Source organism: Megalobrama amblycephala, linkage group LG1, assembly GCF_018812025.1.
Source record: "Megalobrama amblycephala isolate DHTTF-2021 linkage group LG1, ASM1881202v1, whole genome shotgun sequence".
Classification (NCBI taxonomy): domain Eukaryota; kingdom Metazoa; phylum Chordata; class Actinopteri; order Cypriniformes; family Xenocyprididae; genus Megalobrama; species Megalobrama amblycephala.
This window is the reverse complement of record NC_063044.1, coordinates 66,275,660-66,292,793: the sequence shown is the minus strand read 5'-3', so window position 1 is coordinate 66,292,793 and position 17,134 is coordinate 66,275,660. Positions and strand designations below refer to the sequence as shown.

General features: G+C 38.8%; 1 protein-coding gene across 2 annotated transcripts in view; it reads right to left on the bottom strand.

The window, feature by feature from the left end:
- Nucleotides 1-2,019: 2,019 nt before the first annotated feature.
- Nucleotides 2,020-17,134, bottom strand: part of fam171a2a (family with sequence similarity 171 member A2a) — a 42,441-nt gene continuing 27,326 nt past the window's right edge. Inside the window, exons 4-8 of one of the 2 annotated variants that reach the window (XM_048210521.1) lie at nucleotides 12,884-13,042; nucleotides 12,520-12,699; nucleotides 8,161-8,274; nucleotides 5,622-5,742; nucleotides 2,020-5,448 (exon numbers count right to left, since the gene is read on the bottom strand). In XM_048210521.1, coding sequence (XP_048066478.1) covers nucleotides 3,915-5,448; nucleotides 5,622-5,742; nucleotides 8,161-8,274; nucleotides 12,520-12,699; nucleotides 12,884-13,042 — 2,108 coding nt within the window. In that variant the 3' untranslated portion in view covers nucleotides 2,020-3,914. Of the gene's footprint in view, nucleotides 5,449-5,621; nucleotides 5,749-8,160; nucleotides 8,275-12,519; nucleotides 12,700-12,883; nucleotides 13,043-17,134 lie in introns of both variants that reach the window. The other variant, XM_048210511.1, reaches the window with a different exon arrangement.

Here is a 17,134-nt window from a genome sequence, read left to right as displayed (position 1 = left end):
TGGACATTGTATGCCTGAGTTACAGCAACTTCCTGTTTCTTTAGTGACGTTAATCGCATAAATTAGCACTCAGCCAAGTGCTGCATGATTTAACGTGTTTCTAGCATGTTTGGTACTTCGTGGCATAATGAAATGTGAATCTGGTAGTGAATTACAGTGTAAAGCATGTTATTTCCTGTTGCCAGCAGGTGGTGCTATGGCTAACTGAATATTGGCATATAGATGTCTTTAGGCCAGGACTCTTATCACACATGTGAAGTTTGGAGCAGATCAGACATAGTATGCCTGAGTTACAACAGCTTCCTCTTTCATGGCGAAACATCAGACTTTGTCAGGCCACCACGGACACGCCCTTCACCGAAAACTCAAGATCTTTGATATTTATCATTGCTAAGGTCTTAAGATTAGACATTTGATGTTGATCTGGTTAAATCTCTATGAGGAGTTAATCACAGTGTAAAACATGTCATTTCCTGTTGCCTGCAGGTGGCGCTATGATTGTAACTGAATATTGTTATGAAGATGTCTTCAGGTCAGGACTCTAATAAAACATGTGAAGTTTGGGGCAGATCAGACATTGTATGCCCGAGTTACAACAACTTCCTGTTTCATGGTGAAACATCGAACTTTGCCAGGCCGCCACGGACACGCCTTTCAGCGAAAACTCTAGATCTTCGCAATTTAACGTCACAATGGCCTTTAGATTAGACTGACCAAATATGATGTTGATCTGATTAAAGCTCTAGGAGGAGTTCATTAAAATACAACGTCTGGAAATGGCAAAAACTGCACAAATTTTGCAAAGAAAATTCAAAATATCTGACTTCCTGTTGGTTTTCAGATTTCACTCCAAGAGACTTTTTTGTAGGTATTGGGCTGTTAGATGTGTGTACCAAATTTCATACCTGTACTTGAAACGTAGTTTTAGGGGCACTTCCTTGAACTTTTTTAGGTGGCGCTATCGAGCCATTTTGCCACACTTAATTCTGAAACCCATATCAGACGTACATTTTCACCACTTCTGACGCATCTGCAAAGTTTCATGAGTTTTCGAGTATGTTTCGGCCCTCAAAAAAGTGATTCACCTTACATGGCGAAACATCAGACTTTGTCGGTCACCACGGACACGCCCTTCAACGAAAACTCAAGATCTTTGCAATTTAACATCTCAAAGGCCTTAAGATTAGACTGGCCATATATGATGTTGATCTGGTTTAATCTCTATGAGGAGTTAATCACAGTGTAAAACATGTCATTTCCTGTTGCCCCCAGGTGGCGCTATGACTGTAACTGAATATTGTCATATAGATGTCTTCAGGTCAGGACTCTAATAAAACATGTGAAGTTTGGGGCAGATCAGACATTGTATGCCCGAGTTACAACAACTTCCTGTTTCATGGCGAAACATCAAACTTTGCCAGGCTGCCACGAACACGCCCTTCAGCGAAAACTCTAGATCTTCGCAATTTAACATCTCAAAGGCCTTTAGATTAGACTGACCAAATATGATGTTGATCTGATTAAAGCTCTAGGAGGAGTTCGTTAAAGTACAACATGTGGAAATGGCAAAAACTGCCAAAATTTTGTAGAGAAAATTCAAAATATCTCACTTCCTGTTGGGTTTACAAACTTTGCACCCAGGGACTTTTTTGTAGGTATTGGGCTGTTACATCTGTCTACCGAATTTCATAACTGTACGTGAAACGTAGCACGAAGGGCGCTTATTTGAAATTTTGTAGGTGGCGCTATCGAGCCATTTTGCCACACCTAATTCTGAAACCCATATCAGATGTAAATTTTCACCACTTCTGACACGTGTGCAAAGTTTCATGAGTTTTTGAGAACGTTTAGGCCCTCAAAAATGCGATTCATTTTGGAGAAGAAGAATAATTGGCTGAGCAATTCCAATAGGGTCCTCACACCATCGGTGCTCGGGCCCTAATAAAAATATTTATTTAGTTTATGTTAGTTAGTTAACCAATAATATAAGGATAGGGATGAACTGCAAACTGCTCCAAGTTCAGTTGCCAAATGCTTTTATGTGAAAATCTCAACTTTACAGGTGATGTACAGATCCAAATGATAAAACTGCAATGCAAAATGTATTTTGTAACTATTATAATATATAATATAATACAGTAAATTCTTCAACATAACTTCTGTAATGACGTAGGAACATCACTAAAAATATCTATATAGACTTTCCTGAAAGTTGTGAAAATTCAGCAGTTCGTTTGAAGAGGAATGAAAGACTTCTGTCGGTACATCGTAGGTTCTTGTTCAGTTTTAGAAATAACAAATTCAATGGCTAATGCTTCACAAGACATAAAGTCATTATTACAATAAAATGTCAACTGCTGAATGGAAATCACAGGTACAGTGTGACATGAATTTGGCCAGTAACCAGAGGCCGAAGGTGTTTAGTAATCAGACAAAAATAAAATGCACAGAACCAAAGTGAGGGTGTAAATTTACTAAGGTGTTATTTACAAATAAGTGGTTCATAGAGTTTAATAAGAGTGCTTAATTAAGCAATACTTGCTTTAAAAAAATACTTGACAATTTTTTGTTGTTGTTGTGTAAATTCATCCATGTACATCAATGTACAGCATATTCTGTATCTTCAGTCACACACAAAAAAACTCCAATAAAAATGTTCATATTTTTACTTCCACAGTTAACAGAGTTGCAGTGGTTATGATTTATGGCAAAAAAAATATTATGCACTGCAACAAAGATTAGTACGAAAACATATTTTCACAAGTGTCCAAAGCACGTCCCTCAAAACACAATTCCTATTGCTCCACTGACCCAACAGGAAGGGTTATTCAGAGTACAAAATGTGTTCTGTATATAAGCAGAACCTTTTATTCATATCTAAAAGGTTCAAATTTTAACTTCCACAGTTAACAGAGTTGCAGTGGTTCAGATTTGTGGCAAAAATTATGATGCACTGCAGCAAATATTAGTCCAAAAACATATTTTCACAGGTGTCCAAAGTAAGTCCCTCAAAACACAATTCCTATTGCTGCACTGACCCAACAGGAAGGCTTATTCAGAGTACAAAATGCATTCTGTATATAAGCAGAACCTTTTATTCATATCTAAAAGCAGCTTTCCTAGCCCAAACAGTCTCCCTAAACATATATATTTCAAAATGGCAACACTGGTTTTAGATAAGTACAAAAGGGGAACTTTTACCAACAGTACAAAATACAGTGTCATTATGTGTCAACCACTAGGATAAGTCACATCGGAATAAACACAAATTTATTCAGCAACCATTTCACCCCTTTCTGTGAAATGCACGATTTCCACACATCTTAATGGTTCAGGTCTACATAGTCATATAAACAAATTAAATGTTTGCGTAAACCACTACAATAAAAGCCAACTAAACTGATAAAATCTCTGAATCCTTACAACAGCCCCCCTTTTCATCAATATCAAATTTATATTCATTTTTATATTCATATTTCTTCTGAAAAGAAAAAAGCTCTTTAAGGCTTATGGATCGCTTCCCAAAGTCAGTTCTAAAATGGCTCATGGTAATTCTTCCAAAAAACGGGCATCACTTAAGGAAAGTGAGTCAGCATCTTGAGTGCAGATTCAAAGTTACGACTTCCTCTGGCTTCATGAGCTGCTGCTAGAACTACATCAGATGTCTAAGCCATCTGAAGGACATCCAAGAGAGTGTGAGGACTTCAGACGCTTCTTTACAAGCGGCATTCAGTGCTAATTCTTGGTACCTAGTCTTGACGGTTGGAACAGATACCGCACTCAGGTAAGTGCCATGTGTCTTGTGCTTTTCATCCGCCAGCTCTGCATCTTCACAACTCATCACTACTGAGCATCTATGCAAAAGAAGGGTATAGCCAAGATGGTGCCATAACCAGTCCTGGACAGCATGTGAGTTACTTGACGTTGAACACCATGAGGGGCCTCTCTTCACGCTTTTGCCAGGGGCTCTTCTTATTCTCGCCGTCTTCATCTTTGTCATCGGCTTCATTGTCATCATCAGGACTGGTGACAGAGTCTCTGTGGACCTCGCTGGCACTACTACGGGTGCTATTGTCACGACTGCGGCCTTTCCGAGGAAACGTCCCACCTCTGGACTCCGAGGTCTCGTCAAGCAGTGGCACTGTGGAGTTCTCCTCAGGTGAGTACATGGCTGAATGGCACTCGCTGCTTGAGTCTGGCGTTTCGATTACGGGAAGCTTGGAATAAATCTTTCCATGAGCTTTTCTTTCACCTCCCTCCTTCACCTTGCCCTCCTCCTTTGCTTTTCGTTGAGTAGATTTCCCTGAACTCACTGGGAGTGTTTCAGTACGGCGGTCCTGGGCTAGATTGCTGGGGCCCACGGATGCACGCATGGCTTCATTGCTCAGCTCAATGTAGGAGTGTCTAACAAGAGAGTTTGAACGACCATCAAGGGAAACAAACCAGGCACGAGGGTGCGGCTTTACCCCAAGCTCCATCAGCTTCTTCTCCGTCATTGCTTGCAACTCTCCATTCATTTGTGCAATAGTGGAGTCATTGAAAAGGACAGGAATTCGGACTGGGGCAGTGGATTGTTCCGATCCCCAGTTCTCCTCTGAAGGTCCCTCTGCTTGCTGGCTAGACTCTTCCTCTTCATTTTCTTGCCTGGCCTGCTGCTGCTGTTGCTTTTGTTGTTGACTCTGTTGCCGTGGCAGTGTCATGCTAACCTGGATGCCCTCCATATCATGCTGCAGCTGTTGCTGCCTTTCCATTGCCTGCTCCACAGCTGACATGTCAGGGGACATATGCATGTAATGTGCAGGGATGACCAATGTGGGTACCATGCTGTGGTACATGCTCTCCTTCATCTGCTCCATGGAGTGACAGAAGATCAGCTGGCCAGGCTGGGTGTTGACAGAACTGGGCCGCGTGAGGTGATCCCCTGCCAATGCATAATACTCCGGTGGTTTGCTGTCCCGACTGTGATCCTGATAGTGACCAGCAAATGGTGGCAAAAGTGGAGGCGGAGAAGGTGGGTCTGATGAATAGCCCTGGTTTTCTTTAGCATTATGGTGATGGTATCTGCGCTCATCTAAGTCCTCAGCAGAGCTGTAACCTTTGCTAAAGTCATCCTGTAGGAGCGGGTCTCGAGTTCCTGTGTTTGAAGAGCGAGTGGCCTTCAATGGGAAGCTCTCTCCTCGCTTTGTGTCAGCATTCATCCTAGAGTTGTGCTGTCTCTGTGTGGGGCCATGTCTGAAGAAGTCCTCTCGAGAGCTGTGGAGATCACGGTTGGAGGAAATGTCAGATTTGATGCCGTCATGGTCACCGGCCGAGGAGGCTGTCTCCACGTGTCCACCACTGATGAGATTGAGGTGGGAAGTGGATGTACCCTGGTCTCTCTTTGAACTCTCCAGAGTGGATGAGAAGTGCATTTTCCGACGATGTTGCCGAGGTTTCAGACATCGCCTCCTGGAAATATCATAAGATAAAGAAAACATTTAATACAAAATTTTGTATTAAACAAAATACTACAGTTTCACCTAAATACAAAGACAAATACAAATGAAGTGGAGTGTCTTTCTCAATTTGCTTAATGAACTGATCTCCAGCTAATGGCAAGACTTTTTATAGCGCGACGATACCTGCAGTAGTACAGTAGCAAACACAGCAGAATAAGCACTAGCAGGGCCATGGCACCCAGAATCGCTAGCAGGAAAATGGTGTGGTAGGTAGTGATGTCTCTTAGACCAGAGGTGTTCAGACCTGTCCCTTCAACACAAAAAGAAGTATTTTTGATTTATTTTCCCATCTCTTAAGCATTAAAAAATTAAACCAACCATGTTTAGAAATTAATGTTATAAGAAGATGAAAATGGATATTAAACTTAATTTTTAATCTAAATTAATTTCATTTTTAAAGTCTTTGGGCCTCATTCATGAAACGTTCGTAAATATGTGAGTAAATTCGGAATAATTTGCGCATAAAACAGACCATCCCGAAACCTCTCCTTCAGATTCACCAACGCTTTGTAAACATCAGATTTGATAGTTAAAAGTGTGTATGTTAATGAATTCTAATCATTTGTCAATAGGATGCGCGTGCACGCTCATTCACAACTAGCATAATCCCCGCCTATGAATTACAACTCCGCAAATTACGTGACAGGAATCAGTGGCGGCTGGTGCTAAATGTTTTTGGGGGGGGCAAAAAAAGAAAAAGAATTAGAAATGCAGGAATGAATGGGCTAATTGTTAAATAACCATTTAACAAGTGATGTAATGTATCATTACTGCTTATCTAAAACATGGAAAATTCGGTATTTAAAGCATGCCATAGGGCTGGGCGATATGGCCAAAAAATCATATCTCTATTTTTGGGCTGAATGGCGTTGTATAATCTCGGTATTTTGTAAATTCTTCTATTTGAACTAAAAAAAAAACAAATCTGTAAGCTATTTAATAAAAGATTTTTTTTTTTAATTTCACATCCTGCCCATTATTGTCCTACAAACAATGTTCATATTCAAGGCTATGAAAACAAACATGAATGTAACCTTGTAGTCTATGCTATATTTTATGAAAAAAAAGGGTCAATTCACATTAAGCCTACATTCTAACATTGTAACACTACTCTAAAAACAAAATGTTTTTAAAGCAGATGTTAAATACACTAAACTAAAAATGAAAATAAATAAAAACAAAAGCACAGACTAATTATAAGTCTATTTTGATGCCTTACAATAGTCACTTTACAGTTACTGCCATCATAAAAATACACTTAGTTGTAGGTTCGAAATTCTACATATGGCACATTTATGTTCGCCAACAAAAACAAATATTCAACTAAATTTATATTTTGTAATAATTATTGCGCTCCGTCTGTTTGGTGCGCATGCGCACGGCGGCGCTCGTTCACGGAAGTTTATGCTTCCACTCCTCGACAGCAAAATGGAAATATTTTCTCGACTTTCTAACATTTATATGGAGAAAATGTCTGTGAAATGTAAGTTATGCACTGAGGAAATTACTGGATGTCACTTTAGCTTAAAGATTATAAATAGAGAAGTTTCCACCAATCGCTGCACAAGTTAAGGTTACGTATGATGACAAAAGCACGTTAGTGCTAGCCCTCCCGGAACCCATGGAGAATGCATCGCAGTGCCTGCAGTTCGGAAAAAAAAGTTCTTTGAATGGAAGTCTATGGGAGCACTCGGGGAAATTCTCGGCCAGACTGAAATCGCCCAAAAAGAGGCGGTGCTCCACAGAACGTGATTGACGCTGATTGGACTATATTCAGAGGCAGAACAAACAGCCTAGCAGTGACAGCTAGTGTAACTCTGTGGTTGAATGTGATTGAAAAAAATCAGCCCCTTTCTCACTTTGGTGGTGCGTCGCCCTATTGCCCTATTGAAGAAACCGCCCCTGACAGGAATGCTGTCGAACCTTCCCTTCTTAGGTTTGGCTCCAGTATATTGCATAAATGCAAAAGAGACTAATAGGCCATATGCTTAACAATAAATATTCAATTAACGTCTGTCCATAAAGGCTTTTTTAGCCAGCTGAAAAAATTACTGGTGCCAGCTGGTGCTGTTTTTTTTTTTTTTTTTTTTTTTTAGCGTTTGGAATATACACGACAGTAACGTAGTACTAGTATCTCATTTTGAAGAATACTACTGAATATAAAAATAAAGTAACCAGCAATATTAACTTCTCCGTCGTTTAGTCATTGTACAAGTAGGATGGTTGGTCGGTGTAGTATTTGTCCCGCCTCTCTGCCGCTGTGATTGGACGGCTGGGTAAAAAGTGACAGTGACGAGCGCTGCGTTTTACTCAAAGTTGAACAGGTAAAAAAAAAACAAAACAAAAAAAACAAGAACTCATGAAATATTATTACATAGTGCATCAAAATGCAGTTTGCCTAAAAGATCATAGAATGTTCAAATGTTTTATGCACCATTTACATGTGGTATGGAGCAGGTGTAAATTTCTTTTGTACCAATAAACATTCTGAAAATACAAACATTTTTCATGAATCCGAAAATTTACATCAGAACGGCCTTATGAACGTTTTACACAAAAATTGTGTTTCATGAATGAGGCCCACTGATCCAGGAAATTTAAAGCTTAAAAATATTAATTATATCCTCAAAATGTCTCCTGTTTATCATACTGCTGGCCTCACCTGAGGTTGAGGGAAATGCTGCAAGCCAGTATCCTAAATTTGGAGCCACGAAACTCCACGTCATCTGAGTGCCCTCTTTTTTAATGTATCCAGCACCGCTTCTGACCCATAGACCTGCAGCAAACCAGGACTTTATTACAAAATGAGCAGACATGGATAAATGCAATGAAATCTTGCTCCAGCGTACAGGAAAAGCTCAATTAAATGTGAATGGGCAATGCTCCAAGGACAGATTAGACCCAAACCATGCCAAATTACACATCCAATAGCTTTTCTTCATTAAAAAGTCATTTTAGGCCTAGGATCAGTCTAGGTTACCATTCAATATTCAAAATCACACAGATAATGGAATATGGTGCACCAAAGCAGGGCAGTGAGGGGCACAAATTTTGAAACAAGCCCTAAGGCAAAACAAAAGAGCACAGAGAGTTAATATGTTCTGACAGGGTGAACCCTGACAATACGATTTCAAATGTCTCCCTCCACTAAAGATGAAATGCTCTCCCCGTGCTGGACTTCACAACTGGAGCATTCAAAATGGACCTGTTACTATACAGTATAGTAATAAAACCAAAACAACAACAACAACAAAATTAAACTATTTTTATTAGGCTTTTACTGCCTATCAAATATTATTTGTTTATCGTTTCAGATTTCACAGCTTTGTGCACTTTTAGCTCTACAGCAGAATCCTAAGTACCAAACCCTAACTAGAGCACAAAAAATGCACAAAACAGGCCCGGGCAGCTGCATGCAATGTGTAATTATGCACACTAGAAGGTGCTATATGTTCAGCTCAGCAGGGGCTTTCCCAGTATAGTAAGCCCCTTAAAGTACCATGTGCATAAGCATCCCCTGTCTCTGTATGGGCTATTTGCTCTGTGATCTGTATCCAATACAAACACATTAGTAGTCACATGGCAAATTTCAGCAACACAATGAATGTTTTCATAATCTGAACACTTTGAGGCATTCAGGCCTCACCCTTTTTTAGATAAAGCAGAGGGCTGGGACTCAGAAGTCGGTGACATCATTTAAATTTGTGCTGTGTTAGTATACGAGAGTGACTCAGGGCTTTGGGTTGTTTTTGAGAATGTAACCGCCTTCTCATTTATATTCCCATCGTCCACTTTTCTACAGTCTACACAGCAAAGTCTTAGACAATACAGGCTTTTGTAGTTTACAGCCACATGCGTCCATCACACGGTCAAAGACACACTTACTGAAAGATTATGTCTGCCCACACTCAAGAATACAGGATCATGTTCTGCAGAACTGACTCTTCTCTGAAACGCAGTTCTCTTTGACCACCCCCACACACTGGATTTTCAGGGGTTTCTTTCTCTAAAGCTGTACAGCATTCTCCATCTAGATAGACTTTTCAGCATCCTGGTAAGTGTTGGCACCGTTTGAGCAGCTCAATGTATTAAGCTACTACGTGCTCTAAAATCTTTCTTTTTTTGGCTCTCAAACAAGTGCTTGCCTACTTTATCACTCATGTCTGAAAAATATCGAAATAAATATCTAATAAGCAGTTGTCTTTTAGTTTGAAAAGGCTTGTGCAAATTTCTGTTAATTTATAAAACTGAATGATATAGTTGATTTTTTTTTTTTTTTTATGTTCGTAGGAATCAAAATTTATGACATATAATAAATAAGACTAAAATGATTACTTAATTATGAATACATGATTCACTCACTACCATTCAAAAGTTTGGGGTCAGTGTGATTTAAAAAAAAAAAATGTCTCTTGTGCTCACCGAGGCTACATTTATTTGATCAAAATACAGTAAAATAATATTGTGAAATATTATTACAATTTAAAATAACTGTTTTCTATATGAATATATTATAAAAAGTAATTTATTCCTGTGATGGCAAAGCTGTATTTTCAGCATCATTATTCCAGTCTTCAGTGTCACATGATCCTTCAGAAATCATTCTAATATGATGATTTGATGCTCAAGAAACATTTCTTATTATTAGCAATGTTGAAAACAGTTTTTAATAATTAATATTTTTGTGGAAACCAACCGTAACTACCACCCAAAAGGGGTACGTAAGATTTCTAAATGTTTTTTAAATGTAAATTATTTAATTATTAATATTTACATGTAATCATTTAAATTTAATACTTTTATTCAGTACAGATGCATTAAATGTATCAAGTGACAGTAGATATTTATACCCAGGTGAAAAAAAAGTACATTTCTATAATATACTTCTATATACATTCTATAATATACTACTTATAGTACACTAGAACCTATGGTGTACTACAAGTGGTAACTAAATATATTTTTTAAATACAGAGATAGTATATTAAAACACATTTTAGTTCATATTTCATACTGTCTCAAAATAGCACAGTTGAGTACTAGTTGAGTAGTACTAAAGAAGAATTTTTAGTACATTAAGTGCAAAATTAGTGCGCGAAAATAGAGCACTTTAAGTACATTAGAGAAGTGTACTTTTTTTCACCTGGGGTAATGTTACAAAAGAATTCTATTTCAATTAAATGCCCTCCTCGTGAACTTTTTATTAATGAAAGAACCCTGAAAAAAGTGTGTGTTTTCAACACATTGCAGCTACATTATCAATTACTTTATTTGTGCATTGTTAAATAATGCTAAATCTGTATGAATTTCCATCCAGTATTAAAAAGAAATTAAGTCATGTACTGTAGGGGGCGATACTCGGACAACAGAACATCCTTTCAACAGACTTATCTGTCAGGGCAAGGGTCAAAGGTGACCAAGGAGGCATTTCCAGGACAACTGACTCTCTTACTGACAGCCATCACAGTCCTGTGTGATGAATTAGACATTCCTTATGGGTCATCTTTAACTACTGTACTTATATTACCCACCAAGACAAGCTCAGGTAAACAAGCCAAGAATGACATGCGTGCAATCATACACGCCAAGGGACAAAGACATTGTAGCAGGAAACTATTTAATAAAACAAAGACTATACAACACCTTTTAATTCCCCTTGATGGGCAAGTGTTACCCTGCTTACTGCAATGGCTGGGTAAAAGGGGGAGCTGGGATTAGGTTGCCATAGACTAAGCTGCTTAGTTTAAAATCATTTGAGATTTTTCTGTAGAGCTAAGAGAGGCTAAATGAATCTTTTACTACACTTTAGGAGAGATCCTAATAAGCAGTCCAGACATTAGGGAGAACACAAAAAAACAGGTAACCTGGAATGACACATCTAAGGGAATCTAAGGGAATTATTTTCCTAAATGTAAAGCCAGAAAGTGAGCCGATACCCTCTTTTAGTTATATTGATTTTTCCACCAGAGCTGTTCTCTTTATTAAGCTGGCATCAGTGAAGGATCTAGGGAATTCTGCAGAGCTTGCCAGGTACTAAATCACATCCTGTTTTGGGAGCTATGTCGTGACAGGGTCGGTGTCTGGAGATGATTTCTGCTTTATGAATTGGCAGGCTATTATCTCTCCAATATAAGAAGACCTAACAGTTTTCTTTGATTTGTACTGCACACTTACTTCACCTGCTCTCAATTTATCTGAACCTGCGTGAATAACTCAACTAAATCTTGAAAGTTGAACAGTGTCTTTCTCCATCTCCCCTTTACTCTTTACCCAACCTTCTCTCTGCTCCTTGTACACTTATTAACAATTTACGACCCCCTCTACCAAATGCTGCATTAAGCCCTCATGGTCCTCCTGGAGGTTCACACTTTGACTTAAATTTTGCATGAACAATCACAAGGGTTTCCAATCCTGCTACAGAAAAGTCAATGTCATACCGAATTCAGCTCCAACCTGCCACTTGCCTGGAAGTTTCTAGTAATCCTGAAGACCCTTGTTTAGCTGGTTCAGGTGTTTAATTAGGATTAGAGATAAACTCAGTAGTGGAGAAGCCCTCCAGGAGCAGGATTGGACACCCCAGAACTATCGGGTACTAGACCATCCTGTTGAAAGAAACAGGTATGTTTTGAAGCATGGCAGTTGGTTTAAGCTGGTCAAGTGGTCATAAGCCACTAGTTCCAGCTCAGGACCAACTGATAACCAGCTCAGGACCAAGTTTAAACCAGTTTATGACCAACTAAGGACCAGCATTAACCTGCTCAAACCAGCTGCGATGCTTCAAAACATATCGAACCAGCATGTGCTGTTTTTTTTTCAACAGGGCACTATGGAATGTGGATCAGCAAAAAGGGTGCAGCAAGAGAACATAGCGCCCCCTAAAGTGGGCATTTGTGATCACCCTCCTAATCACATTGGTAACAAATTTGCTAGTCTGGTTTATGTAAGGAGTAACTTTGGATAAAATTGTCCACATGCGTAATGTTGTTTAGGGTTAACCCAAATTTTGTAAAATGCTGTTTACCTGTTCTGTCTTCAAACCTCCATACTGGGACACTGGTAGCAGTCTTGAGAGGAGTGTCAGAAGGAAGTGGGATAGATATGTGAATGGGTTCTGACACCTGGACCTCAGTACCATTGGGCCCAGTGAGCTGAGCACACATTGCAGCTAGTGCAGTTAGCTCCACCCAGCTACTGTTGGTTCCTGAATCATAATTAACAGCAGAAAATCAATTACACTCAATGAAGCCACAATTGCAAGCCCATGTTTACAACATTATTATACCCAATGATGAATGATTAACATAAGGGGGTAAATGGTAATAGCCAGATGGAGGGGTAACTCCACAGAAACATATTTCTTTGAAGAGGTGTTTGGATAAACTTGCCTGTTGAGTTGTTCTCCAAGGCGAGGGGGTAGGGGAAGCCCCCAAGCTCATACTGACTGCGGGAAGACGTGAGCATTGCAGAGAGGGTGATTTGGGAGGCGTTTAGTGGTGGTCTGATGGCTCTCCTCTGAAGCTGTACCCATGGCTGTCTCCGGGATCCTAGAGATTTAAATAAGACTTTTTTGAAATTTACAGATATACTGAGTAAGAATGGATTGTACAGAATTTATGGATTCTGTTTATGATAAAGAACTGAGTCATAACTATTTCTCACATCGGACTAAAAAGGCTGCCCTTTATGACTGTTGTTCTAAATAAGAACCAGTTATTTGTTCCCAACACTAATAATGAGCTGCTTTTGGGATTAGTTGTTTCCATGTGATTCACTTGTGAATTCAGTTTTATAGGATTCTGTCCATAACCACTTCCTTTAAAACCAATGTTGTGGTTATAATGTGCAAGTGATTCAACCTCTCTGCTAAGGCTGCTACTATGCTTTATTCTCCTCTCTTGCCAGTCAGAGAGAGCTGAAATTGCAAGGTAACTATGTACAAATCTTCAAGAAATTGCTAAAATACCTCAAGAATATATAGAAAATGTTTTCCAGAACTATGGAGTACTTTAAAGTTTCCTAAAGCATTTTACAAGAAGAATCCAGAGTTCAGAATCCACAATGCAGTAATCCCTTCCCCTCCTCCACTCGGCTTGCGTAGTTTGCGAGAGGCAAATAGAAAGGCCTAAAAATACAAGAGTGTGTCTCTGACTATAGGCTGTCTGCTCCGATTAGTGCTGGGTTAGCTGATCACTGATCGGCCCAGACATCCAGGATAGCATGGCAGCCGTAGCAGTGCTTGGGGACTGTTGAAAGCTGGCAGGGTGCGACATTCCCTCTTTGTTGGTAACTGTTTTGATCACAGTTATTCATTTACTTACCATATCCATATCTTGATGAGAGGAGAAACTAATATAGTGCAAATCATCCACAGGAATCTCTAAAATTAAACCCTATACCACTTGTCTGGCCATCTTTTTGAGCAATAGAAACAAACATGTATACCAGCATTTAAGACAAGTGTGAGATTCAATTAAGCTATAAATGGCAAGACTAACTGCATGTCATTGCACAAGTAGTGATTTGCATCTTACATGATGATAAGGAAGGCTGCAACATTGTCTGGCCAACAAAGCTTCCAATTCTCTAGGATTGCACAAGGATTGGGCTGCAGATGGGTTCATCCCTTGTAAACCTGACACTGAAAACTATGATTATGCAGTAAAAGAACGGAACAGTCTATTTGGGACTGATTCATCGCCAACTGGCAAGCCTCCTAAGGAGCTTGGGCATTTTGAATTTTACGTGCAATATCATGTGGTTGGCCTCCCCCTCTGATGGGGCAGTCTACTGTCAGAGAGATAGTTCGTAATAAACCTCACAAATGTTTCCTATATTTTCTTTTAGTTGGGCCCACTTTTAATTGCTACCAACAGGCCAAAGCTTTCTGGTTCAGAGGGGAGCATTCACTGACACACATCATTCTAAAGTCGGACAGGGAGCTAGATTGAGAAAATTAAAACCCCTGAGGGAGTGACCTTACCAAAGAGACATATGACTCACGATAAATCACTAACGTGCACTTCCCTCAACTACACCAACCAATTTATCACCATTTCCATAACAAAGCCATAAATGTTACTAGCATCAGTGGGCTTTTTGTACAGAAGGCTGTTTGAATGCTATAGATTAGTATTGCTGACCTTAGGGTCAAGCTATCTGAGGAAAACAATGAGAGTTAATGCTGAGTGCCTGTTACCCACTCTGATATAGATGCCTTCAATTGTGGGAGTGACCAGCTTGGGGTCAAAGGTAAATAAATGTGTACCATCTGCTTACAATAAATGAATGGTCTGCTAAATGAATAAATGTAACTTTTGTCTTTAAAAAGATTAAATGGTTCATAACCCATTAGTTGGACTTTTATGTTAAGAGTATCAGAGATAATTGTTACATAATATTACATTTACCTCAGGAAGGTTAACCATTATTATATCTCATAGCTAGAAATATAAACTCTTAAGATGAGCATATCATCATATAATTGAAATGATAATCATTTACACTCGTAACACCTAGGAATCTTAATCCGATCCTTGCGATCAGCTCGGGACATCCATAATAACTTTATATACATTTCATTTATGAGGTATTTAATTAATTTTCTAAAAATTAAGGCATTTTCACACAAGTTGTTAAAGGTGCCATCGAACGTTTTTTTTACAAGATGTAATATAAGTCTAAGGTGTCCCCTGAATGTGTCTGTGAAGTTTCAGCTCAAAATACCCCATAGATTTTTTTAAATTAATTTTTTAACTGCCTATTTTGGGGCATCATTAAATATGTGCCGATTCAGCGCGCGGCCCCTTTAAATCTCGCGCTCCCCCGCCCACGGAGCTTGTGCTTGCCTTTAACAGCATAAACAAAGTTCACACAGCTAATATAACCCTCAAAATGGATCTTTACAAAGTGTTCATCATGCATACTGCATGCATACATTGGATTATGTGAGTATTGTATTTATTTGGATGTTTACATTTGATTCTGAATGAATTTGAGGCTATGCTCAGTGGCTAACGGCTAATGCTACACTGTTGGAGAGATTTATAAAGAATGAAGTTGTGTTTATGCATTATACAGACTGCAAGTGTTTAATAATGAAAATAACGACGGCTCTTGTCTCTGTGAATAAAGTAAGAAACGATGGTAACTTTAACCACATTTAACAGTACATTAGCAACATGCTAACGAAACATTTAGAAAGACAATTTACAAATATCACTAAAAATATCATATCATCATGGATCATGTCAGTTATTATTGCTCCATCTGCCATGCAAATATTGGGGCGTACACCCCGACTGTTACGTAACAGTCGGTGTTATGTTGAGATTCGCCTGTTCTTCAGAGGTCTTTTAAACAAATGAGATTTATAGAGGAAACAATGGAGTTTGAGACTCACTGTATGTCATTTCCATGTACTGAACTCTTGTTATTTAATTATGCCAAGATAAATTCAATTTTTAATTCTAGGGCACCTTTAAAATATAAACATTTTTCGTTGAACTGTCAGCAAATATATTTTGTGATATATATATAATTACTGCGATCAAAATTAAATGGTATTAAAAATACTCATACCATAATATTTGATTTTGGTCATACCACACACCCCATATGGTAGCAGTCGAATGACTCAATTGCTATCTGTATCTCAACAGGCCCTGTGCCTGGAAGCTGTTCATGCAAGCAAGTCTCGGGAGATTTACATTCAACTCACACTCCTGCTTGATTCTCAGTTTATTCTCAGGAAAACACACTTCCCTGCTCTTTCACCCTGCCCCTCTCTCTAGTCAAGGGAGTCATTTCTCATCTCTCTCTTCATTGCACATGTTCTCAGTTACAGATGTGCTTGAGCTCTGTTGGGAGAGAAAGACATAATGCCCCTCTTGGCCAGAGAAAATGAAGGAGATACTAACTAAATGACTGCTTTATGCATACTAGTAAAGTAGATTTTACTAAATATAGGGCTAATCATGAAATTACGAATCATTTGTTAATGGTTAATTATGATTAACAATATGTGATAGGATTTTAAAGAGCAAAATGTTTGTGGTTATTGCAAATAATCACAACTGTATCAACAATTTATTTTAGGTGATTGTGTAATAATCTGGAAAGGACTAAATAGAATAAAATGGGGGTGCATGGAGGTGTGAATGTAATTAATTCCTGTTGTGAAATGCACCTAAAGATATCCAGATATACAAACACAACAATTAAACACAACAATGACTTCCAAACATTCACTTTCACCATTTATATTTGCATGTTTCTAAACAAACCCTGAAGCCCAAATCAATTGAGTGACTTCTTTTCAGGCTGGCATGCTGTGAACACAAAAATCCACCCACATTGCGACTCAGAGTTTATGCTGTTACAGTCAGAACATTCGCTTGACTCAATTTCATAAAAAATGCTTGCAGAAAACATAACCCGACTGTGCACACAAATACACTGAAGGTGCATATTTGAGCAAAACAATAAAAGCATTGTATTGTGCATGATTCAGTTCTCTCAATTCAGAGGGCACTAACAAGCTCTTTACAACAGTAATTTAGTGGTCAGCAGCAGAAACTAACTGATAGACTAGCAGATCTCAGATCAGGTTTTACATGACACATTCCTCCCACACAACA